Source organism: Halictus rubicundus, chromosome 10 (assembly GCF_050948215.1).
Source record: "Halictus rubicundus isolate RS-2024b chromosome 10, iyHalRubi1_principal, whole genome shotgun sequence".
In the NCBI taxonomy this organism is placed as follows: Eukaryota; Metazoa; Arthropoda; class Insecta; order Hymenoptera; family Halictidae; genus Halictus; species Halictus rubicundus.
Genome location: NC_135158.1, coordinates 2,997,657 through 3,024,594, shown reverse-complemented (window position 1 = coordinate 3,024,594; position 26,938 = coordinate 2,997,657). Strand labels below are relative to the sequence as shown.

General features: G+C 45.9%; 1 protein-coding gene across 1 annotated transcript in view; it reads left to right on the top strand.

Moving 5' to 3' along the window:
- Positions 1-11,295: 11,295 nt before the first annotated feature.
- Positions 11,296-26,938, top strand: part of LOC143357729 (uncharacterized) — a 151,889-nt gene continuing 136,246 nt past the window's right edge. Inside the window, exon 1 of the mRNA XM_076794295.1 lies at positions 11,296-11,634. Coding sequence (XP_076650410.1) covers positions 11,562-11,634 — 73 coding nt within the window. The 5' untranslated portion in view covers positions 11,296-11,561. The remainder of the gene's footprint in view (positions 11,635-26,938) is intronic.

Sequence of the window (26,938 nt, the reverse complement as noted above, 5' to 3'; positions counted from 1 at the left end):
TCCCACCCCCGAAAAGTTTGTTAGCGTCTTCGCGCTGGAAAGTTTCCGCGGCCGGCAGCTCCATGTTAGATCCCCCGACCGTTCTGCCGTTATTGAGTTCCCATTTTCTTTTGTTTCCAGCAGAAACGTAGCGAGATAATGGAAATTATCTTCCCTCACGGGGTGAAGGGGATGAGTGAGACGGGAGGTTTAGGAGTAGGGGGTTGGTTGGAAGTTCGGACGGTTCGATGATAATTCCGGGACCGGTCGAAATATCTATTTCGCCGGACGATTGATTGCGGTGCCGGGGTACCGATTTTGATGAGGCGGTTTTATTCCCACCCCCGGCCGCGGAAATATTTATATTCCACACGCTTCGCTCGTTGGGTGTATCACTCGCATTCATATAACAAATTCGACTTATTGATTATACTGGTCGGTGGAGACCTTCTATACTATATACCCCCTCTCACCAGCCGTGTTTCTATCCCCCTCCTCGACGGTTTCCGTTAATTCGTCGTTATAAATGCGCCGCGATTTCCATCGGGCGAAGTTAATTGTTGTCGTAGAGGGTGGGGGCGAATGATGGTACGTAGAAGAGATCGAGCTACTTAGAATTATGCACACACGCCTGTTTAATGGTTCAATTATCGTCCTTGAAAAATATGCGGTTCGTGGAGGCCGTTCCACCGAGAGAAAAATGGACTGCGGTTTTTCATTTCACAGAGTGCAAACAATTTTAAAAACCGACCGGGTACCCACGGTTACTGAAAATTCTATGGACGCTCGATTTATCTTTAATTTTCCGTACACGATAACGAGAGGAACAAACAAAGGTTTAGGCTATTTCTGCTTCGAGCTTTTCTACGGATAGGGTTAATTCTATATCCGGTGAAAATTGAGCGTTTAGATTATCGAGTGATATAAATTAATTTAGAAGAAATTGAGTATTAGAATGCAAAGGCGAAGTGTCAGGTGAATGTGTCAGTGCTTTACGGCATTTCATTTCATTGATATTGTTGTTGAACTTTATTTTAAAAAATACTGTGAACGAAACTGTCCATGAAATAATATTTTATCCAACAGGATAGAATAATGAATGGTTCTCTTAATAATACATTTTTTTACTTTTCACAACAGTGGTAAATTAAAGAATTTATATATTTAGACGAGAAAAATGTATGTTGAAAATGGTGAGTTATGCAGTTTAGCAGCTTCTCTCAATTTTCGCTAGTTGACTCCAGTTTATTTTTTAAACAGCTTCATATTAAAATTAAAACGAAAATTCTGGCGCGCGAGGTAGAAAAAGTAACGTAGCTTTTTCAGTTTTTTGAAAACAATGTGTGAAATTAAAAACTTTGATGAAATAATTAGTACCATGTTCAGTACATCATGTTCACCATAAATTATTGTAGATGAAGATTTACTGAGAATGTCTCTAGTATTATAACAAAAATTAAGAAATCCTGCTGAGCTACACAATTACCTAAAAAATTAAATACCAAGGCTACGCATAAAATAAAATTTTCTACCCTCTTACATGTCCCATGTACCAATAAGACGCCATGAGCAGTTATTCTTTGAAAATCGCTGCAGAATTTCGAGTAATTCAAAGGGCCGCGTGACGGTGGCCCAATCGTTGACTTTACTACTTAAAACGTTCGGTAGCCGTGTTCGCAGAGCTCCCACCAAGGAAAGCGGTTTGTCAGGTGACAGTCAGAGTCGCGTGTACAGACAGCACAATCACGCTGCGCCGCATTAATTCCATTATCTGCAGACTGTCAACACCATTTCGAGATGATTTCGTCCATTGATCACGGGGCGCGGTGTTCGTCCGGCCCGTGTCGACCTGGTAGGTATACTTTTTCCAGAGGCCGTGTGTGCATTTAGAATTACGAAGTGTCACGTGCAATTTGTGCGCACGTCTGTTTAGCGGCAACATCGTGACAAACAAGTAATTAACAATATCGGGGAAACGAGGGGCGAGACTGGGCGAGCAGAGTGCGCGTGGGAGGGACCATGGAAGCGAATGTAAAGAGCAATTTGACCGTTGAATTCGGTTTTAAAGGGTGGCCCGAGTGCTTGTCCACAGTATGTGACGCTGCTCTCTTTTTTTTTTTGTCGCGAGACCACCGATTTTTCACCTCTGTCGCACACTTTTTTCCCTCCTTTTTGTGAACAATTTCCACGCGTCTGTTTGGACTGCAACTCGCGTGCGAAACGTAATGGGCCGTAAATAAAATATAAGCCTGCTCAGTGGAAATCATCGGATCACCAGGAATGACGGGCCGACAATACCTTTTTCAGGGGCGCTCGGACCGACAAATTGGCCCCGGAGCCCGCGACAGCGATAAGTTGCGATTCCAATTATCGCGTCGACGGTGCCGCGCTGCTCCCCCAGATTCGTGTTGACGAAATTTTAATGGCTCACAATTGGCCCAATTAACACTGCATCCGCCAAAGCAGTGGAAACGGTGGCCCTGTAATTTCGCGACGAACGTTACTATAATTCTGCCAAGCCCCTGCCCTCGCATCCCTATTGTAACGACGACAAATTAATTAGTTTATTTGTCCGCTTGTTTTACGATTGCGATGATTCTGCGGCCGACGCGGTGAAGCTAACTTTGTGCGACTTGTTAACAGGCTCTGCTCAGAAGGTGGACCGCGAGACAGTTTTGAAAAACGTCCTGGCGTTACATATTTCGATTAGAGTAGTTAAAGAAATGTTCTTAGAAGTAAAAATTCTAATTTCAATGGAAATATCAATTGCGAATAGAAATAGACATAAAATGGCTCCAGAAAATTTTCGAATATTTATAATTCCGTGAAAAGAAATCGTACGACGATGAATCTGGACTTATCTTATAGCATGAAACCTCTACTTTCTCATACCGTCGTTTATTTTCATCTAAAATTCTTTTACATCATATACTAGGTGAAATATTGAGCACATGTTTTGTTTTTCGAAAATTCCACCATTCCAGATATGTCTAGAAACGACGCACAATTTTTTTCGTATATGAAATCATTTTGGAGCGCATAGAGCGAAAATAGAAATGAGCAGAGGAGAATCCAAACGGCTGAAGAAACAATGGCAGACAGAAGGAAAATTGGTACATATGAAAATTCCAGTCGCAGAGGAATGAAGCTTGCACTCCCGCAGTAATAATCAAGTGATTTCGGATTGGTGCTCGATGGATCAAAGGTGAGGGCGGTGTCATAGTAGAGGTGGGAAAGGAACAAAGAATAAGCATAGGAAAGCTCTTTGAAAAGGTTACATATCCCGAGGGAATAATGGCGAGTGGGAGGCCATAGTGGATCACGAATAACGGCGTTGTTTCAATTTATTCGGAGCCAGCTGAGCGGTGGCGGTGTCTTTCGGCGAATAAGGCCGCAGAAATCCGACTCGTGGTTTTGCGAGTTGGCCTCGCGACAAAGCCACCTGCGTCTACGCCCGACAATGATTGAAGCCGAAGTTCAGCGACGCTTTGTTCGGGATTAGCGGGGAAAATCGACGATTGTTCCAATTACTCTTGCCAGGGGTCGCGGGTTTCCGCGAGAGATCTTCCGCGAGCATTGATCTACTAGATTGCTACATCTTACAGGTAACTGACGAATGCAATAATTAATTTGTGTTTAACACTAAATTCCAATGATTAACGGTGAGTTAATCTAATCACGAACGTCGTTACAGCGTAGTATTTCACATATTAATTTCTGTTATAGATTCACAAAATTTGCAGTCGACTGGCGAGGAACCTTTTATCATAGAATTACCCAGTAGCTTCTCGGACGTTCCAAAAAAAAATTTCGAGAGCTGTCGGAAGCACAAGGGTGAAAATTGACTGTAATTTCGGGGGTTAGTATAGTGTTTTCCGTTCCCCCTGGAGCATTGTTGCCCGGCGAAGCGAGAAAGTTCCCGACGGCCATGCTTTCCCGGCTCAAATGAAAATAAACCGCCATCAGAAAAAAGATAATTCACTTCGCCGTAGTTAAGGGGTTAAGAGTCCCGAGTTTAGATTCATTATGAACTTTCAAGACTTAAATGAGACAGTCGCCGTAAAGAAAGCAAAGGGCGCGGGGTAGCTGGAGGTGGAAAAGGGGCGGGAGACGGCTTAAGGAAGTTAATTTCAGATTCGTCGTAAACTTTTTGTCACCGGGGTTGAATGAATGAACGCGACCCGCCGGAATTTCTGTCCGCTACAGCCCTTTAATAAACTGCATTTATGCAGTTGCATCCGGCCGCCTCGGTGGAGTCTTTCTTCATTAAAGAGGCTACAATGATACCGAAATAATTCTATCTCCGGTTCGAGCTCTAGCCTCCTTCTTTTTCTTTCCTTTTTCAATTAGAGTCCGTTTTACACCTGCATACTCTGTGCATTTGCAGGTCGTGGTTTTCTGTGTCGATTAATTTCTTCCAGTCCTGCGCTTTGTAGTCCAGGAGAGCCGACTACGAGGACAAGTTTAAGCTTTTTCATTTCGGTCTTTCGACGACGAGCTTTTACAGTCCATTTTCGTTCCACCGACAGCGAGCACGTATATCGTAACCGGGTTTTTTTTTTTAACGGAAGTGTTGTAAGTAGTCTCGAATGCGAGCATGCGAAATGTATTCTTTAATTTCGGGCTCGCGTGGATGTAAATGGTACGTTAAACATAAGATTTATTTTAAAATATCAACCGACACTCCGAAATATATTTTATAATTGTTGGGTGCTCCGTTACTCATCGTATTTCTAATTACGTCGTTCCCAGAACGCGAACATTTTTTCGTTATCTCGAAAATAGTAATATAAATATTTAATTAACTGCGATGAATGAAATGTGGTCGTTGCGAATGTTAAATATGGTTTGGGCACAAAGGTGCTGCTCGAATTAAACCTGTATCATATTTTAGACAATCTTGTACAAGATCTGGGACACGTATCAGTCAATTTTTAATCGAATCCCCGCTAAATTGCAGTCTGCTTGAAATGAAATCTAAGCTAGATTTTTTTCAGTCAAATTCATATTAAAGCTAAGCTATATTTACAGTTGCTTCAAATAAAGCTCGGACAAAATGTAAGCGATTCGCCGCGAGCTGGAGACCAGTTTTTGGTGAAAATAATGATGTTTGAATAGTCGAACAATTACAGTTTATTTCTGCAAGGCAGTAACGAGTTCTCCCTACATCAAGTTTTTCCATAGAACCTGCGACGCAGACGAATGTCCCTTGTATTCATTATAATATTTACACAACAACATACTCTCTATCCACAAAATCCCACGAAACCTAAAAAAAAAAAGAGAATGCCAACGAAAGTACAAAAATAACTTTTCATAAATTCTGCTTGCACTAAAAAAGAACCGGCATTGTTCAGAAAAATATGAAAACTTCCGTATCAAGAATTTCAGTTCCGTAGGAATTTGGTCGGTGAAAAAGTCCACTCCATGGAACTTTGTAATTGTTATATTTTATAATATTTTCAGATCCGTGGCATCGGTGCAGAAAACTTGGCGCAGCGCTAACGACCAATTTGCGTGTCGAATCGTCGGCAGAGGGATTTGGCTGAATCGGTGGTCCCTTAATTCGCTTAATGATTGCGAACCGGGATTTCGCACAACTATCAAGGCGGTCGAAGTTTCCTTTGGGCGTATACACTGTCGGCAGCTAAAGAGTGGGAGGGACTCCGTGATTCGAGACGGATTATCGCGTGCGGGGGTACGAGGGGCATTAACGGCCAGTGGATCACGCAGGTATTGCGGGGATGGAATGTTCGAAAGGGCTCGGCGAAACGCAATTTAATGCAATTTCTCGTTTAGTCGGAACTTTTAAAGTTGTTAGCCCGGGGAGCTCGCGGGCTGAGTGGTCCTTTCCTGACGCTGTTGTGCACGAGCGCACGCGTGCAGATTGCCGACGCGAACGCGCCGGAAACATTTCTGCGCGCTATTGTTATTTCTGTAGACGTAAGTGCGGGGGCGGAGGGTTTCACGCAGCTGCAGAGCATTCTCGGTTAGCCAGGATCGTTCAAGCTATTTGATGTATTCGGCGTTAATAATGTTTATTATGCGAACTGTCCCGATCTGAATACCTGCGACCCTTGTGGCCTCCCTCGGGAAGTGAGCGGTGTCAAAAAGAGGGCCAATATGGTAGTATACGAGGATGGTAGTATAGAACGCAGACACCTTGTTTGTAAGATTTTAGAGCCGCAAAAGTTTTTATAACTACTGGCGAATTGTTTTTTGAGATGTCTTATAGCGGTGACTTTCTGATTAAAAATTTGATTGATGAAGAAATACGTTAGGGAAGGGTAGACAGATTTTTAATTATAATTCAGGTGTAATTACAAATGTTCTTGATTATCTTCAGTGTCAGCCATGGAATCTACTAGATGAAGTAAGGGATTAAGGGAGGGTTGGAAGTTGTTTAGGTGGTAGTAGATAGTTCATAGTCTTCACATTTCAGAATTGTACATTCTACATTAAAAAGTATAAAGAAAAACAATTTTTTGGGAGTCATCAATCACCCCCATTAGAATGCTCCAAGAGAAAGTTGCAGAATGATCGAGAAAAGCTCGATCAAGGTGTAACAGGGGTGGGATTGCCAATTGCCGAGCTTTCGTCAATTAACGGGCGGCTAACAGCCCCCGCCCTCGGACGGATCCTATTTCGTCGGCTGTGACGGACGTGACGAAAGGGCACGCGTCCGTCTGCGCCCCCGAGAAGTTAAATTACTCGCCCGCGGGTGTTCCCAGCAAGTCCGACCAGCCGAAGTCGCTTGCAACGCCAAGGAAACTACCTAAGATGGGAATTCGAGGGGTGGAAACCGAAAATACTTTAGTGAATTGCATCCATAATCGCGAGAGGCGCTCGACCGACACCCGAGCATTAAGTCCATGACTTTCCCTTACCTTATAATCCCATCAACTTTTAACGACTCTCAGTTGTTATTTGCGAGCCTCCCCCTCGCGAACATTCCCTCTTGGAGGGCACCCCCGAATCGTTTTACCCCTCGAGTGAAAATACCTGCCTCGTGGTCAACGTTCCAGCCAATTGCACCGAAACTTTCGCCGGCATTCCGCCGGTTTCAAACCTCCGACTCGGTCGCGGATTAAAAACCACCCCCGCGGAATATCGAATTCGAGACGTCGAGCCCGGTGGAATTGATTTTCGGGAACGATTAGCTCGGTGGTGGTCGGTGCGTGGGGGGTTAGTCGACATCGGGGGTGGTTTGCTTCAATGGCCTCGATCATGGGGGTGGTGTATGTTCGATTTTATCGGCAGGGCGGCCGACGAGTTCTTGTGAGGAGTATTTGTTTTTCCTTCGACGAAGTTTATGTCGTATCTTAGGGTCGTCGAGGGCGATCGGGTAAATTGGCTCATTTTCACGGGCGAGGGTGGGGGTGGTAGGTCGTTGCCACCTGTTGAGACCCCTGGATGGACTGGATGAGGGATTTTTTAAGTAGTATTGTTGCCTTAAATCGTGATAATATACTTTCTTTGGTCGATTTTATACTGCTTTCAATCTTTCCCTTCATAGTAGTTGAATGGAGACTATAATTATGAAAATATGTACGACTATAATTATGGAATGTATATTATCGTACGCATAAAATCAGCAGTCTAATTATTTGAAAGTATACGATTTCAGAGATGTTGAAAAATAGATTTGTTTTTTGGTATTATTTTTGGGAAGGACAGTTGCATTTACATTGTGGGTTTCATAAACTTTTCTATGAACATGTAAGTCAGCATAAATTTCTGCGGTCTAGCACTCAGGGTAACTGTGAAATCCCTGTGTACAGATATAACAAAACCCACGTGATTTATGACATGTGTGCATGAAAATGCATTATTTTGATAACGATTCAGTGTTTAACCACCCATTAGCGGAACTGTGTCATGAATTAATTAGTAATGTACAACCATAATATAGCTGTTAGATTATATTATAAATACATTATATGTTATTGTTATTATGAACCGATACATAAATCGAAATATTTATATTCATAATACAACTTAATAATAAGAGTTCAATAATACGATTTTCATCAAGTGAATATAAGTTTAAATATGAAGTATTAAATCACAGTGTGCGATAAGGCATACGCCTTATTGCTGCCTTTCACCACCATCGCTTGAGTCGGAGTGGAAAAGTGAAAGGCGGGCGCGAGGAGTGGGAGAGACGAGCGAGAATGCGGTTGATCCACTCGATCCACTGGCAACCGGCTCTAGCGTCGGGTTGTGGTATACCACGAGCGGTGAACAAGTTTCTATGTACGTTTCTCGACCCAGTTGCACGGTAACGTAGAAGATGACACGTAAGGCGTTTGTTTCGCCTTTTGATTGACAGAGGGTGTCGAGAACGGCCAGCGGTGTAGACGTGCCGACAATATGATCGGCAAACCACAGGGGACTTCGATTGCGGACAGTCCCATTTCGGCCGTGGATGGTAACCAATAGCGGCCCGGAGTCGGTAGTACACTCCTTCAGATCGGTGTGCGCGAATAACCGTACGACGGCTATCCCACTCGATCCTTTAGCAGGCCCGAGGCTATAAGGAATTGAAACAACGCGGAACGGACGATTGTGTGGAATGTTCAAGTTTTCCGCGTTGACGGACACTGTTGTAGCAGACGGCACATACGTCGTAATAGTGTCCGTGAATAGGTCACGGGAACTGCGAACTCGACGGCTGCGACGAGTGCGACGTTGACGAGCCATGACCTTCAGAACGGGCGCCGGCCCCCCAAAGTGGGGAATCCGGCTCGAAGGACCAGTCTTTCGATTAGCTCAGAAAGACAACGGAGAACGCGGCGCGGGATACAAGAAGTGAAAAAAAAAACTGAAAGTGGGCGTAAATCACTCAGTAGGACGCTGCAATTGCCTTTGGCGACTGTGCAGTCGTGCCCCACACCACGACAAGGTAGCAATTAAAGTGGTGAGTACGACCCCCGAGGGGGAAGGGGACACAGAAAGGAGCGCACAAAGGATCACTCGCGAACACTCGACGAAGACGCGCGGTCACTGAATGCTAAAACCCGAACGCGTTTCACGGTTCGCGACAATCGTCATGCATCATGAATGCAACGTCAGCGTCCATACTCTTCATCATCCTGTCAATTCAGTTCAAAAATTGATTCCTATGTATATACTAACATATATACGGTATACAAATTTGTATCACTCACTCGATGCATTAATTAATTTCAAGTTACTTACGCGTAATTTTTCAATAGTCCAGGCTCTGTCCAATTAATTTTTTCTCATAGCATGGTACGTTCAGTTGATTGTTTAAGAAACGCTCACTTAATTTTTAAATAAATTGAACTACTTTTCTGCGTTCGGATTGAACAAAGCAGATCGAGAAAAAATGTTTCGTGCTGTCAGAACCGTTCAGGGTAGTAAAAGGGATGCGTCGATTAAAAGTAACGACGATGACTATGAACCGCGCGACAGTTGAGGATCGACCGAGTCGCGTCTGCATGAAACATGAGCATTATTTGATTGGTTGGCATCGAGCGACTCCAGACGTATAATCCCCGGTCTCCAAAGGGAATAAATGTGACAGACGGACCGTGTAGATGTGGGGGACACGTGTCAAGGCGCATCTCGAACAAAGCAGACGCTCTAATGCCTCTCTATTCGGCAGTCGATCCGGCTTTGATCCACAAGAGAAAGGGGGTGTGAGAATGAGAGAGAGACAGAGAGAGAGAGAGAGAGAGAGAGAGAGAGTGCTGTGTGCAATCCAAGTTTCGCGAGTGGCGTGTGCGTGTTGCACGGCTACCGATGTCGTCCGAGAAAATTGAATTCCCGGTCACGCCGCCGGTTTTCCCGCCGTCACTTTGCCACCTTGCTACCCATTGGCTCCGACGCGACGGCCATTACCACCGGAAGTGGTGGCTCGCATCGTTCTTCCCCGAGAAAATCGATTCTGGTTCCTGACCGTGCTAGGTAATTAATCCGAAAGATTAGAAATTTTCCAAAGTTACTATTGTTTGGTCCCTGGCAATTCCAGGAAAGTTTTGAGATCTCGGCCTGATCCCACAATTTCTTAATTAGTCACGTATAGCATATGCCACTGTCAAATTTTTAGAATTACTGCCTAGATTCGTTTGGTTGCTCGTAATGCCGAATCCTCCTCCACTTAAATAAAATGTAACAACACGTACGATAAGTAAGCCGGGGGTGGTTGGGTATTTAGGGATAGTTGGAAATTCGAGGAGTGTGTCTCCTCGGAGGGGGTTAGATCCATATCGTAACAGGACGATCGCTGGCTCGACTAACGAGCGAAGTGTCGTCGGGGCATCGTCACGCGACCGTGCGTCGTTCACCTTGCCTCTCCCTCGTTCCTGCTAACCACCCCCCCGTTCGCACCCCTTTTCTTAAACGTATGCATGACTCTCGACCGATTCGACCCTGTTAACATATAAATTGCCGCTTAACGGCGAGACAATCAGTTCCCGGGGAAACCGGCACGGAGGTGACGATGGGCGGTTAAAGGGAGAAACCATCGAGGGGGTTGGGGGGAAGGTTTAGGGGTTGGAACACGCGACGGGGCGGAAGTAGACGAAGACGGATGGAGAGTCCGGTCGTGGCGGGGTAGCCCAAAACAACCGGGGACAAGAGTCTGGAAACGGTGGGACGAGAGAAGAGAAACAACAAGAGCCTCCTACACAGATGATTGAAAGAGGAAGAGAGATAGAGAGAAGGGGTGGAGAGGAGCACTGGGGGTTGGGTTTCAATTCAATTTCCTAAGAAACTCTTTAGTGTTTGAGATACAGCCGGCGAAAGGATGCGCGTGAGGTTGGATGTATGCCTGCGACAGAGAGAAACGTGGGTGTGGGTAGGTAAAAGATACACACACACACATACACAGAGGGGGTGAACTAACTAAGAGGGGGTGAAAACGAACCGAAAAGAGACGCGGCGAGCCGCCCGCGTGACAGTACGGCGTGGAAGCGGAAAAAGCGTAATAGGGAGAGACGAGAAGGGGGGGGGGGGAAGAGAGGGAAGAGATTGCGTGAAACGAGGGGGTGTCACGGGGGTGTTGATATCGAGAAGGAGACGGGAAGACGATACGAACGGGTGAATGGCCGCGGGGGAGGAGGGAGGAGACTCGAGGAACGATGTCCGTGAAAAGGAGAAGGAAAGAAGACTACGGGAAAGAGAGAAATAGAGAGGGAGATAGGGGTTGGCGAACGTCGAGGGAGAGGGAGAGGGGGTGACTAACTGACCGAGGGTGCCAGGAGCGCAGGGGAGTAAGGATTCTGTGCGCGCGCGCGAGGCCGGCGCAAACTCTTCGTGCAGCATCCCTCGTCAGTTGCAAGTCAGGAACTGTCGCGACCGCGTGGCCCTGTGCGCTATCGTCGCTGTCGTGGCGACCGGTTTGACAGCGGTGTTGGTGAAAGTTGATATCTCGTGTGGCGGGTTTTTCTGACAGTAACGCGTGCAACGCCGTACGGCAATCGACGCGAGACGGCAACCGGGACCACGGTGTCCCGATGACACTCGCCGGCGCGACGAGTGTCGGCTGACATCGAGCGTAGATCATCGGAGACGACAGTCAGTGGAGAGACGTCTAGTGCGGCAACGGCTCCAGCATGGATAAAGACGTTCGACGGAAGTGCGGGAAAGTGCGACGTGCTCTGTTCCACCTGCTGCTGATAGTGGGGGGTAAGTTTCCGAAAACGGTGATCGAGGATCCTCTATCTTCGGGTGGGTGCCAGCGATCGAGACGATCTAGAGGCTTCTGAACAGTCGTCGCGGACCCTCCAGCTGGATTACGTAGTCCTGATTATACGTGTAGGACCTGTGATGCGATCCCATGTGGATCAACGGGGATTCCGTAAGGAATTCTTCATTGTCCAAGATCTAGGCGTATTCGATGCCAGTCTGGGTTAGCTCCCCTAGGCATTCGAGGTTACTGGGGAGGATCTGCTGATGCAGGAAGGGCCTGGGATTACCAGGAACCCCTAGAATGGGGGTCGTTTAACGCGGCTCTACGGCCAGCAGGAATTGCGTCGTTACGGTGACTTTTGTCCGGCCCGCGGGGATCCCATTCGGATTACGAGGCGGTACCAATGGTCCTCTTGAATCCCCGTCCCGCCGGACGCGTTGGTCCCGTGCCATGTTGCCGCCGGCTTCCTGTCCCCCTTCGATCACCCGGCTCCATTTCCCCAACGTCGATCGAAAACTTCCGGCGGACCGGGAATATTCGAGTCGCGTTTCGAGGACCACTTAACCCGGCCACTTCCGCGGATCGAGCGGTTCTTTCCTGAACTTCGCCTAATGCCGCCGATCCGGGATCCCATCGGCCAGAAACGTGCCCGTTGAACCCCCACACGTTCCACAGTTTTCAGAAACTCTTCCGGGTCCTCCCGATTCATCAGTAACTCGAGGAAAATTGTTTGACAAGCGTGGGTCATGCCCGAGAATTTTTATTGGCATAATTATCCTTTTGATTGCTTGTAAATTTAAGAGAGTGTTTGTAATTGCTCTGGGCCAGGTCCTAGGAGTTTTTAATAGGCTATCAAAGAGTGCTTATTCAAAGGACATTTTTAAACTATCTAGGCTGGACCCAAGAATTTTTTAATGGGCTCATTGCAGTAGCTCCTATGAGGCATTCGAGTAGCATCAGGGTCGAAGGCAAATTTTTATCTAGCAGTAGATCCTGATAAGGGTAGGTCCAAGGACTAGAGTGGGTCCTGCAAACCACATAAAATTATTCAGATCCTTTTGATTGCTTGGCAGTTCAAGGTAAATTCCTAAATCGTCCTGGCTAGATCCTACGATTTTGAATGGACTGTTAATACAGCCTTGCATTTAATGTTACTGCGTACTTGCTTTTCTCCGATGCATTGAACTAGTAGGCATTTTGAAAACATTCTGAACAGTCCTGGCCAGCCTTGAGAATTTTTACGAGGCCAACCAACTTGATCCTGTATGTCAATAAAATTCTTTCGATATCCAGACTATTGAGCAGACAATGTTGAATTGTTTTGGCTGCTTTCGAAGACATTGCATTGAGCTAATTGCAGTAGATTTATCCACGAGCAGAATGTCCACTGAACAGTTAAATATCATAATTGAATTAAAGGAATGGTGTTGCATTTAATGATAATTTGTTTGAGAATAACTTGTTCCGCAATGAATTGAAGAGAATCAGTCTTGACAACATTAAAGGAGATTTTTAATGTCTGAACTATAGTACCCTGATTATATTGTACATCCAGTGCGTCGCTAAGTATTTTTAAACGATCTCGCTCTTTTCCAAACATTTTTGGATGGACTAACCAGCGCCAGCGAAAGCAAACGGAACGCAGGGGTGTCGGAAGAACAAACAGGGCGGAATCCACGTCGGAATTCGTATGTGCCAGGCTCGCTATGCTTTCGAGGAAGCTTTCAGACGACTCGAGAGCTGACAACGTATCCCAGCCTGTTACCAAACATTCCCCCGGTCCCATTGTCGCGATATTGAAACTCAGTCGTGATCGAAGGTAAATAAAACTTCTTCGAGATATCCACCCCTCGGCGTGTGCACGCGTTCTTCTCTCCCCCTACTCCGCCTCGTTCCCCACCCACCGCTTTGGAACTTTTCGTTCGGATGACTCATTCTCCGAGAGCATGACGGCCCAGGAGATCGGCGGGGAATTCCATGTTTGCCCGGAGTTCGGTTTTATGGTAATAGTTTTCGCCGAACTTGGCCCATCATTCCCGCTTCTTATCGCGCGCGCGATGCGCGCCGTATACTTTCCGCATCTTCGCGCACGGATTTCTTTGATGAATTGAACGCGCGCACGGGTGAAATTATATTGGCCGGTCCACCGGGGAGGGATCGTTCGCCAGTAAATGAACCGTTCATGGACCATATCGATTAACCGGTTCTCCAATTTTCTTGCATTTTACTGACGGAGCAGTTCGCCGGTGCTTAACTTTTCTCCGTTCGAAATGAATTAGATTCGGTACCGCCGAATGACGAAGCTGAAAGAGCCTTTAGAAACGAGTGTGCGCTATTATATATTTCATTTCCAGAGGCGTCGATCGCTCGTATTTTATTTCTGCAGATCGAGTGTAAAAATTTTTTCACTTCAATAGACAACTTCGTGAAAGTGAAACGTAAAAGGTGTTACAATTTGGATAGTTTTTGCTTATGGTAAACATAATTACACTAACAAATTTCGCACATGTTAATTTGTGGACTTTGTATGAACGAATAATTTCATTAGATATTTTTATGACTTTTAATTTCTTGGATTTTTAAATTGTCTATTCAAGATCAAGACAGAGACGTTCCGTTAAAAAGTCAGTGATATGCGTTAATTATTTCTGCTCATCGTGCGAGTAGAAAGGGAATTCTGAAACTCGGCGACGTGGCATTATGCTGATTACAATCACAGAGGAACGAGGTCGAAAAACAACTCGGGGCGATCGAAGTCGGTAAAAAGTTAATGCGGCATCCATCTGTTTATTATTAACGTAACGGTGCCATTACGTTCGCCGTCGTTCTCACAACAGTATTAACATGAAACCAATCTCGAAATTAGCCATTGTGCTTGGGTCGCCTCCCTTTCCATTCTCCCGTCCCCAATTTCCTGAAAGGGGCATTCCCGCGCGTGTCAAAAAATAATTTATCTGAGCCGTCGTCGCTCCCTTTCATCCTTGATCCTTGCCTCGGAAAACTTTGTTGACTTCAATCTGCTAATTGCAACCGGTCCGGTATTTTTTATGCCGACGTTCCTTCAGGCCCACGGCTTATTAGGGAACGTACGGTGGGTGGGGTTGAATCCGAGAAAGAAAAGGAAAATGGGCAAGGGTGATAAACAGAAGCTAACGGAGAGAAAAGAAAATCGCGTTTTGTATTTGCTCGCGGGTGAAGGACCCTTTCTTCCGCGGACACGATGCGATATTCGCGATTTGTCCGAAACCGTCGAAGGAAACGCATAACAAAAGCACAGGGCCGGGAAAAAATAGGACAGAATACGGGAAAAAGTGTCCCGACTTTAATCTGGTAATTGCGGCTACGCGTCTTTGTCCCGTTCTTCTGGTTGCCAGCTGGACATAAAGCACGCTAAACACAGCCATAATAGCGGAGAATGCTCTGCTGCACAATCTAAATTCCGCCCTCAACCTTCGCGAGATCTAATTCAATTCGGTTTCTTTTTCGGCGGATCCCTGATCCGCCTCGAAACGAACCTGAACCCGAACCCGAACCCGCTGGCAAAGAGACGACCCCAAAGAAAGACAGACCCCACTGAAAGGATTGGATTGTTTTTCCGGGGTTTGCTCTCGAATCTCGTTCGTTTCGCGTCATTTTCCGAGATGCTTGAAAGAGTGATTCGATCTTGAATGTTTGGGGCTGTTTGACGGCGTGAAAAAAGAGCTGTATAATGTGGAAACACCTGTAGGAGACGATGGAGAGATAAATTGTACATCAGCGTTCCGTTTTATGGCGTTCTAGGCGACAATTGTGCAGACAATTTGATCTCGAATGTTTGGAGTCGTTTGACACTGCTTGAAAAATGGAGTTTTGAGAATCTGTTGGCATTACAAATTGACGAACGTATATATTTGCATCGTACAGTCATTTCTGCACTATTTTTGAAGATGATGTTTGAAGATGTTTAGAGTTGTTTGAGAAGTAAGGTCTCTGTTTGAGTTTGAGTTTAAGGAATACAAATTGGAATCATTTATGAAGGGTGTATGCAGACGAAATTTGTTTTATAATGTCTGTGAATGGTCGGAATTGCGTTCGGGACAGTGCGAGAAAAGTATAAAGGAGTTCTGACGAGTGGACAGGCCCGAGGGGAAACGGCGAAGAGTCAAATTGTGGGAGGAGAAACTTAACTGCAAGGGACCACGAGTATTGACTCGGTAAACGCGGAGTTTGTCTTATGAGGAAGTTGGTACTACAGGTGTTCTCCTCCTTCCGGTTACTCTAAGTGCCCCTGGGTACGCTAACAAGCTGACAATATTCTTCGGCGATGTCCCGCCGCGATCCAAGTTTGCTTTGAATTGATTTCGCGATATTGTTCGAGTTTCCTTGTAAATATTAACGATCCAAAATGTAGCTTACGGTTATAGTTTGCAACGAATCATAAAAGAAAATCAATAGTCGAAGATCTGATGGTGTAGAGCTATGTTTGACGGTACAAGCGTCCGAACGAGTTTTGCGACTGTTGGCCGACGCGGCGTAGAGCGACGAACGAGAGAAACAAGGCGGTCGTCGTCGACTTGTTGTTCCATCGAGGGCAAAGTCAGCCGGGCAGCCGGCGGCAAATGAAATTCCGTAATCTAACGACGTCTCCGGTGGCTCGGTTGATTCGAGCCTGCTAATTGCAGCCGGTCCGGGCTTCCCGGCTTTCTTATTATTGCATTTGTCGCGCGGGCAAACTTGGCGCGCGCCCTCGCCGCCCAATTATTCCGAATTACTTCATCGAATTATCCGCTCGTCGGTTACACCGTTTAACGGGTCGCGAGCCCGACGAAGACCCCCGGTGGCCGGGTCGTCGCGCGGATTAATCACGTTAACGCCGTGACCCCACCCCGCTCGCGACCTCGCGCAGCACCCCCGAAAACTTTGAATGAAAACGATCCGAGGAATCGTTACCCTCCGATTTCATCGAGTCTCGAAACTGGGTCAAACGGGACAAATTGTTATAGCCCGAGAGAGGAAGAGCAATTGATTCCGAACGGTATAAATGAGTTGCGGTTTTTTTTCAACCCCTAATTTTGGCGGAACTCTTCCCGGATCGGGAAGATTGTACATCAACCGGGCCGAATTGAAATGGTAATGTCGAGCATCGCGTGCTGTGTAGCCGCGAGGGACTCGCGCAGTTTATTATGCCATCTACAAGCCAGTTACCTTGGAGGAATATGATTCAGCCGGATAAGAAACGAGGCTATGAAAAGAATCCTTTGTTCGCCGGCACTGTCGTTTACGCGGGGAATTAACAATCGTGCTTGGTCGAGGACGTCGTCTCTCATCGTGACCGGCGGAAAAGTATCTGTTGTTATTGAAAGAGAGAATGGGGCTACTCGTTGACGAGAAGTAGGGATGTCGGTAGTTCAAGTAAGGAGGGACACTCGGTTCGCCATGAATTTTAAGGAAACACTCGCGAACACTGTGTTGTCTCCGTTTCTCAAGCCGTCAAGGACGCTCGACTTATCGTGAATTATAAGGAGACCCTAATTGTCGGTCTCCGTGAAGAAGGTGCACAGAGAAATCGGCGAGCCGAGTAGTGCAGATCAGCGACTAAGTCGTCGGACAATTGACATATTTACCTTGTAGCTGGAAACCGAACTTCTATTTTGATTCGATACAGACGTATCAATTAATTTGGTACGGGAAAGTCAGTAATTTAGTTTATATCTGTCACGGTTCCAGATATATGTGTTTTTACATAAGCGATCTTACTGCGATTTCTGTGACGATGAGGATATGGTCCATGTTGTCTGACCCGACACCGAGTAAGTCCACTTAGAGGGTCTATTAAATATACTTAGGTGATTTCGTTGCAATCCTGGACCATTATTCGACAAGCTAAATGCAATTTTACTCTGCTATATTTGCTCTTCACAAATTTATACTGCTCGCCCGACCAATTGCTGACCTACTCTACTTCCAAAATTGGTGAAACTTTCCTTCCCGTATTTACTATCCTCTTGAGCAATTTATATTTAATTATTTAACTAACTAAGTATAACTTTGCTACATTCAGTGTTCAACTAAATTCTACTTCCAGAATCCACTAAATTCTCTTCACTGAATTTACAATAATTTTGATCACCGTACTTGACTATACGACTCTTATGTCGACAATTCTTTGTAGCATGCTGGATTAATACCCCAACTACTCAACTTACAGTATCTATGGAATTGTATGATTTGAGTTCACTACAGTTCTAATTGATTTATTGTGGTCTATTTATCCAAGATAAGCCACCCTCAGTCTCTTTCATCGAATCTTGACATTTTCACTTAACTAGTCTGACCATTTAACGATCCATTCTTTTCAATTATTTTCTTCAACATCTAATTTAATTGTGCTTGACTATTCGAAGAGTTAAAGGCAGTCTCATTCTATTTACCTTGTAAGTAACACTACTCGAAATTGTCTGATCAATTCCCAACTCATTCTACTTCGGCGATTCCCTAAACTTTTTCTTCGAACTCTCGAAAATTTCGTCGAACTCTCCCCGGGTATTCAGCGCTATTTCTGTCATTCCGACTGAACTACACTTATCTTCGAGGCGTGCTGAAGGCAATCTTCTCCACCTCTATCATTCACGCCCACGCGCAAGTTGTCCGATCAATTCTCCAGCCTTGCTACTTCCACGAGCCGGTAAACTCATTTCCCTCGGAAATATGTTAACCCTTTTCAAAGTACCGTAATGAATTCCAGGCTGAATAGGATATACAAGCATCGCATCGATCCACCGACGAATATAGAGGAACGTGGAGCGCGTCTATGATAATCATTTCCCGGTATCAAAGATCTAACCTGGAGAACATCCGTTAAACCGGGTGTTCGTTGATCATCTGACGGCCGAAATATTTTGGCACATCGATCCGCAGGCCCTGCCTCCTTCACGGGACCTTCGCCGTGCAGGATGAAACATTTTAGGAAACGGGACCGTGTAAGGAAAACCATGAAAAGCCGAAACCAATGGATATCCTCGGGGCGGGTTATTCAGGACGCGTCTTCGTCGACGATACATTGTTTTCTTCTCGAATTCTTTCTTCTCCTCTAAAATCCCTGCGCGGAGGATGCAGAAATGAAGGTGGTAGGGCAGGTCGGGGGGGGGGGGGGAATCTAGTTGGGCGCATGGTTCAAAAACCACATCGGCCTCGCCCGCCCCCTCTCGCAATTCTGCTATTCCCGATTGTTCTGCCACTCCTGCCTCATCCGTTGCTCGTCATCTTGTCGCTCTTTGTTCCTGGAGGTCTTTTCACGGAGCCTCATCGCGGCAAAAGGATGTCCAGAAACGTGTCGCTTCGGACATTCGATCCTCCGCGACGACGACGGCGAGATCGTTTTATTTCGTTGCCGGCCCGTCCGATGTCTCTCCTCTTAACGATTCTTTCATCTCGAAACCGTTTTGTAACTCTCCTCCACCTCCTGTTCCTACCTTCGTCTTCCTGCCGGGAGACGTACGTGTCCGGAATTCCTTGTGTTGCACTTGTCGAATCGATCCAAGGAAAGGATGTCCTTTGAGAGATCGGCTTCCCCCCACCGCTCCGCCCTCCCAACGCTGTATTTCGTCGGCTTCGGTTAATTGTCCCGGTCGTCCCCGGGATCTCGGCTTTCCAGGCTCGCTGCGGAGATTTAAGCGTCGGATCATCGAATCTTTACCGCGCCGTTGAACACTGTACGTGGTTACGACGATGTTACAACCGGGTTCCGTGACGCGACAAGATTTTCTGTTGCTTGTTCTACTCGTCTCCCCCCTTAACAATAGCGTTCCCATCCGCCCGCGATACAATCATGAATATTCATGGGAAATGCACGCGCGCCCAAGGTGACTGCGTCTTTCCGATGCGGCACGCGAGCATAATGCAAGACGTCAGGATTCTTCTTGTCGTCGGAAGCTCGTTTCACGTCTCTCGTGTCGCTGCTTCGATTGCTGTCGAGTCTGCACGCCGGTTTTGTTGTCCTCTTGCCCGCTGCATGACTGTGCGCGGACTTATTCCACTTGCTCGCCGACGCGTCAGTACATGTCGTTCACCTAGTTAAATTTTGAAGAATTAATTTATTAGTCTCATCGTGCCTGACCATAGAGAGTACAATTCTACTGACTCCAAAAACTGCTTCAATCTTCTTCTAACTTGTGCTGTTGCCTGATTTTAAACAGACCTTTTCTACTTGCTTTATCATGTACTTACACCTTGTGCTTGCTATGTTTGAATTACGTATTTGTACTGCACCTCTAATTATTAGTTTGTACTGTTTGGACCAAAATCTTGCCCCTTTTCCTGTTGTCTCACTGTGTACCGATCTGTACTACTTGCTCGTTTGCAGATCAGCACCTGATGCTTGCGTAATCTGAATAATTTATCTGTATTGCTTTCCAAAGATGTACTTATTATCAGCCTCAGTGCCGAGTCTTATCACAGACACCACAGACAGAACCAAAGACTTCACAGACGCAGAAACTTTCCTCATCCTATTCGCCGCACTCGTCCACGCCTGAATAGTCTCGTTCCACTCTGCCTGGCCAAGGACTTGAAAGACCCATTCCACTCGATCGTATAAAGGGAACTGGTTGCCACCTGCTCGACAACCTTATTGTTCTTTTACGCCTCCCGCGATTCAGACAGGATAATTGCCTTATGTTTGTCTGCGCGATACGCCCCCATTCCACTTGGCCAACTAACGACAACGCAAGTTTACCCGGCGTCAAGCAAAACTTCTTGTCTGCTAACGTCTCCCATTGTAATGCTATTGACATCGCGAGAAATGTACAATTAACACAGTTTGATGTACAATGGAGGTAGTTGACTAGTCTCACTATTTATTCGCTTGCACCCTTGACTGAACTGTATGAGTGTTTCTGCCAAAAGAATTAAATTGAATGTAGCCAAAGGAACATTCATATACAAAATGGAAGCTCATTGGCTCATCTAGTGCAACAAATATTTAAGATCGAATTTGTCCTAGATAATTTCAAAGGAAAATACTAATTAGGGGTGGTAAGGAGGATTAAGTTACGTCTCATGCAGCATGTTGTGAGCTCGTAGAATTTTTATAAATTAAATTGCTGCTCACCGGCTCTTCTAATGCATAAAGCCTTGGAGGTTGCTGCCGTTTTAAAATGGTGGAGAGTAAATCTTAGTTGATAGTAAGAAGTTTATGGAAAAGATTAGACGGGTTAACAAACGTCTCCTTAGAGCATTGTGGAAGCGAATAGGTAATTCAGCTGTGAAACGATTGAAACGCCAGAGTGTCGCGATTGAAGGCGTTTTGTACGCCCGCTTTGCGCACCGTAAGACCGTTCTCGGTCCCGAAACGGATCGAGACGCGTCTCGACGAGGGTAAAATGGAGAGCCGTTTCCGTAGAAGTCGGCAGACGGCGTCGATAAATAGCAGCCGCCTCCGATTGGACTTTTATTCGAGAAATCAAGTTAATCTGCGCCGCCGGTGTAAGGTTCCCATCGATTTCCATCTCCACTTTGCGCCCGTTTCAATTGGTGCTCGATGTCGTGGAAGAAACAAAGGATCAAAGAGGACACCTAGAGACCCGCACCCCTCTTCCTCAGGGGAGGGGTTGGATTCCAATTTTTCGTCTGACGATTCTCGGTGAATTAACGGACGTCGAATCGGCGATCGAATCCCACACGAGCTTTCCGCCGATTTTTTTTTTCTCTGCTTCCTCGGCGTCTGCGATCTTTGGACGTCTGACAATCGATTCGATATCGCAGCTTTTCCAGGAAGCTGCGAGAACCGCGTCTGATAAGCACCGCGCCATTTTTCCTTGAAGATCGAGGCGTGCATCGGGCGACCGCCACATTGGATTTCTTGTTTATGGAACGGCCTGCTGTTGATAAGAAAATCTGGGGCGCCCTCGAGACCACCCACGCTACCACGCTGCCATGCGCTATACTCGGACGCCACCGCTGCCGATGTCTTCTTACGAGGCGATCGCATCTTCTTGCAGAATTTTGCGAGCTTTTCCAAGACGTAATTCTCCCCGATGTAATATTGAACAGTCGTCCATTTTTTAGTCTGCTTTGGGGAGACGCGGAAGCAATGCATTTCGATTTTTATCCTGATATCGGAAAGGGGATGATTGTACAGGAAGAAGTAAGCCGATAATATGAAGTAAAACTTGTTTAAACAAGATGTACTTTTTTTGAAATTCTCGTGCATTAATGTTTACAGGATCGAGAATCGAAAGCCAGTTTTCACTGAATAATAAGTGTCCTTGACGAATCTTCAAATTCGGTTTTCTTGAGAATAAATCCAAGATGGAATTAAAATACTATTAAATACGGCAACAGAGACGTCAGAACCCCTGCACCGAAATACGGATCAACAAAATTCCGACGCGAACGTCAGAAAATTTCGACCGATCAACTGTGCAATTACCGAATGAAATAAACTTTCATCGGGCTCGTTGCGGAGGAATTTCGCGAGGAAATATCGCTGGCCCGCTGGGGAAGTAAAATTCTCATTATCAGAGAACACGGGGGTTGAATAATTTCGGAAGATATCGAGGAGTGCAATTGAAAATCAGCGTGGAAGGCTCGTTGAAAAAGTGGACTTAGGAGAATAACGTCGAAGATGACGAGTGAAAAACACGCTAATAACGATGCAGCTCGATAGGGGTGGTGGCCTGGTCTGAACGAGGACAGGTATGGAATGAGGGGTTGGTGAACGAGCATCGTCGACGATGGTCCCGGAGTGTTTCCTTTGCCGCGTTGCCAGTCCGGAATCGGGGCTCGTTACGATCCCCCCAGGCACGGGCGAAGTTTTCGCCGTAATGGAGGGCGAAACGGCCGCGGATTCGCTCGCTTCTTTATTCATCGCTCGCAAATTGTTACTCCGCACCTCCGCGCACCTCCTCGCCTAGCTCGCGATCCTTTCGCCACGCGAAGGAAACGAGAGAGAAAGCCAGTCCCGAGGAGGAGGGAGAGTCAATTAGTTCGTTACGCCGCCTGCGGATGATTTTATTTCAATCGAAGGGGGAGCTACCCCCGAGCTACCCCCTATCCTTCCGATTCCTACGAAATTTCTATGCTGGTTCGGCACAGACATCCACCCGCGACAATGGACCCTTTTATGTGCTGCGAAGAACCTCCCTTGACGAATTCTGCCAGACAAAATTGCATCCTTGATTTACTTTTGTCTCAACTTGTCATTCAGAGTCACTGGTGTGCGACTTGCGTGAGAAACAAGGGTTGCGCAACTGAGGACTGGATTTGGAATTGTGCATGGTTCGTTGGCATGTCGTTTTGGTTAGGGGTAAAATGGTTTTAGAATGTTCGGTTTGTTCGACTAGTCTGATTATGTACTCACTCATTCTACTGGTCCGAATATACATTTATTTGTTGTACAGGTATTATGATTTTACATTGATTCATTTCGTTGGCTTGATTATTCATGCGTTTAATTCCTTTGTCTGACTACATAATGGGTTATTTCACTAGTGCGATTGTGTAATTACTTGTGAATAATTAGTTAGGATATTTACAAATTCGCTGTCTAGAGACAGATCAAGTCATGAGACCGATCTCTGAACTCAAATAACTCGACTAAGAAAAATCGTCCAACAACCACTCAGAGCTGATTCTGCACGGTACAGAATATGCTTTCACAGGATACAAGCTCCATTAGTGTAAAAAATTTGGTTCGTTCTGTATAACATTAGAAATTTGACATTAAAAAATTATATAAAAATTCTACATGCTGTTTATATCGCTATAACATTACCGAAAAGCAATGCAGCTAGTATTTCCAAAAGCATGTGCAAATAGAGATTGTACGCATTGAAACAATTTTTTATTGACATTGATACGATCATTTTTGTCGGAGTTATGACCATTTAAATTTGCCAGTCCAACCAATCTGTTTTTCTTTCAGACTATGTATTTGCTTATTCTACTAGCCTCTCTATTTAATTTCTTCTACCAGTCCATTGATATCGCATCTCACTCTTCTCTTCTTTTCCAGAATTTTAATTTCTCTATTACAGACCGTCCGACTATAGACGCTTTTGTCTCTCGCGGCTGACTAAGCACGATCCTCACTTTCCCGTCTGCAGCGCATAATCATGTTCCAGTTACCAGACTGTACGTAATGTACGAACTGTCGTGTTCTATCCGTGGCACAATTACATCTCCTGTCGGTCTGATTCGACACGGATCAATCCTACTCGAAGGTTCGCGCTGCAGCTCTTTCCGAAGTAACTTTTCTGCGGAACTTCTCGTGCAAAATTTGGAATTTTCAAGTAGATTTCTCGAGTGGTTCTCGGTCGGGGCTACACAGAAAAAACACAGCCGAAGTGTCCCGATTTCACGGTAGCTCGCCTGTATCTGGTATCGGGGACGGATTGCGGATCTCTTTTTCCGGTCCACTCGTGCGGACAGTTGTACGAGGGTAGTTATCGATAGACACGAGTATCACGAGTCGTTCCCGAGGGGGACGGAGTGCCTCTCGCGTTTGTTAAAAAGAAACCGACGCCCGGATTCCTCCGTCGATTGACTCGTAAACATCGGCTACGCCCTCCCTTTACTCTTTCCGCCCACTTGTCCTCCGCTTTCGCGTCGAACACGTTCCGTTTGCCCCTCTTTGCAATCATTTGTCACAATCGTTCCCGGGCATTTTTCGAAAATTCTTTCCGCGAAGCGGAACAGAAAGGGCCTCTGACAGAGAGAAACTCTCTCCCCCCCCTCTCTCTCTCTCTCTCTCTCTCTCTTTCTCTTGGAAAGCTAAACAATTCGATGAAGTTCCCGGGGCGAACGAGCTACGTGACGCTTTTCTGAAATATTCTTCGCAAACAATTCGGTGGAAATCAAAGCGGCGCGGCCGAGAGGTACAAGCGCTTGTAACCTACGTGACAATATTCCCGGAGCGGCATGAACACACCCCTAAGAATAAACAACTCGCGTCAGGAATTCGCGAGCCATAAATTCGTATGGCATTGTGCTCTACAACATACCAGCAGCAGCACACGGTGTGTGCCATAAGGTCACAAGGTGGTGGAGCACGGGGTTCCATCCGTCATCCCCCATGGATTCCGGAGGCGTTTACCAACTTAACCCCGGCCCGTTCCAACCCCTTTATACCGGCCGCGACAACCGGGGTACATTTTCGAAACTCGGTAAATCGACCGTCTCCTTGCAACGGCTCGACTTCTCTACTTAGGGGACATCGATACTCCGGTCTCTCCTCCTTAAGCCTTATTTATTATACGACCTCGATCGCCTACGCGCCACTCGATTCGCTTCCAAGGGTGGGCTGTTCATTCTGCTCGCGCCCCCAACAACTCTTGCCACCTGATCTTGATTTGTTGCCACCGAGAGTTCCCTCGTGCACAACCCCGCCACCCCCTCCCCCCGCCCCCACCATGCACCATAGACTTACCATCCTGCGTCGAGGAAATGACTAGCAGCGATAACGGACCGGGAAGAAACGCGAATAAATTCCTGTACTCGGTTCAACCCCTTCGCGAGGGGCGTGTAAACCTTCTCGGGGGCTGATTTCGGTCGATACCACTGACGTGTGTGCGCAGGAAAACCAGTTCGATCCTAGTACTCGTACTTGTAGTCGATATTTTCAAGATTATGCTGATCGGAGGGATGGCTCTTTTTGAATACTGTCAGAGGGCGAATGGAAACTCGTGAGATACAAGCAAGTGAAAGCCTTCCTTAGAGATGAATGAATAACAATGGTTGTAATTTCAGTTCGAGTAGGTACAGTGGTTGATTTTTTGAAATCCTCAAAAGAAGATTCGAATTTATTAGGTGGGAGAATAAAGTACTGCAGGGGGAACTTTTTTAGGGGTTGCTCGAAGAAATCCAGCAGGGAAAATAAGGGCAGTTTCGTGATGAAGTATTCAGTAGTCTTAGAATTAGAATTAAACAGATTCGTGGGTCGGTTTTTCGGAATTTTTAAAGAAAAAATCGAATTTATTAGGTGGAGGATCCGACGGTGTGCGGAATATTTCACTAGGGGTTGCTTGTGGCAATCCAGCAGAGAAAATGGGGGTAGTTCCGTGATTAAGGGTGCAGGTTTTTCCGAGAATTGAACCCGAGTCGATTTCGTGGTAGACAAGAATGCGATTCATTAGACCAACGAAGCATTTACTCTTGTACTTTCGCGTGCATACCTTTCTTTACATAATAGCCACTGTGATTTGAAGTTCTCATTCGTTCTTGCACATATTAACTCACTGCAATACAATTTCCTTCACGATCAAAATAATCCCTTAAGACGAATGAAAAATTGACATTTATTTTAGATCTGCATTTAGCTTGATGTTTAAATAATGATTACAAGAATGCAGAATTTCATTTCAACCTAAAGGAAAGAATTCGCGTATAATGGATTCTGTTTGAAAACTTCATCATAAATTTCAGTCGTTAATATACACGAACGAGTTTTTGTATTTTAATGATGCAACCTCGAATGGAATTGCAGAATTGTGCGAGTTGGAATCGATTGAGTGAAAAGCGGAGAAGATGCGTTGGCTTAATAGTATTTGGGGCAAAATAGGAAGTTAAGCAACTAGAGCCACGCTGGAAATTTACATTGGCAGTCGATGAATATTCCGCAAGCGATTCCGGAAACGTAGGCGCGTGCTGTTGCATGCTTTTGTCCCCGCACGAAATTGCTGATCGCGGGGCTAATCGATTCGGAATAATACGCTTTATGCAGCGCGCAGTTTGCCGTGCGCATTATATTCTGCTCCCGGGAAATCGTGGATTTTTGCCGGTGCTGTGGTATTGGTGCTCTCTCCGGAAGTAACGTTCATCGCGCCGCTACTCCCCGTCCTTGTTTAAAGACTGGCGGTTAATAATTAATTAACACCGGCCGCCATATTATTCCGCGGGTGTCGGGGTTAATTAACTGAATTATTCATTCACTGTCCTCGCTGTTTCCTAAGCTAACTCGTCCCGGGCCGGTTCCCTCCAGCTATTCGAAATATTTCATCATGTCCGGACGCTTTATTTCTCACGTTCGAAATTCCTGTTCGTCGATCATTAACACCTCCTTAGTAAACGGACGGGATTCTTCCTTCGTTAAAAAATAATTCTGTCGGACGAGATTCGTTCAACCGGGAAAAAGAAAATCAAACCTAAAAAAAACCTAATCGACGATTAGGTCGCGAGAATTAATTGACCAAACATATTGGCATTCTTCTTCGGTCGATGCGATGAAATGGACAATCTTGGGAATATCACGTGCGCCCGATCTCCGACGAAACAAACGATGATTAAGCTTCGGGCTGTGCATGTATGTATGTAGGTCGTCCCCCC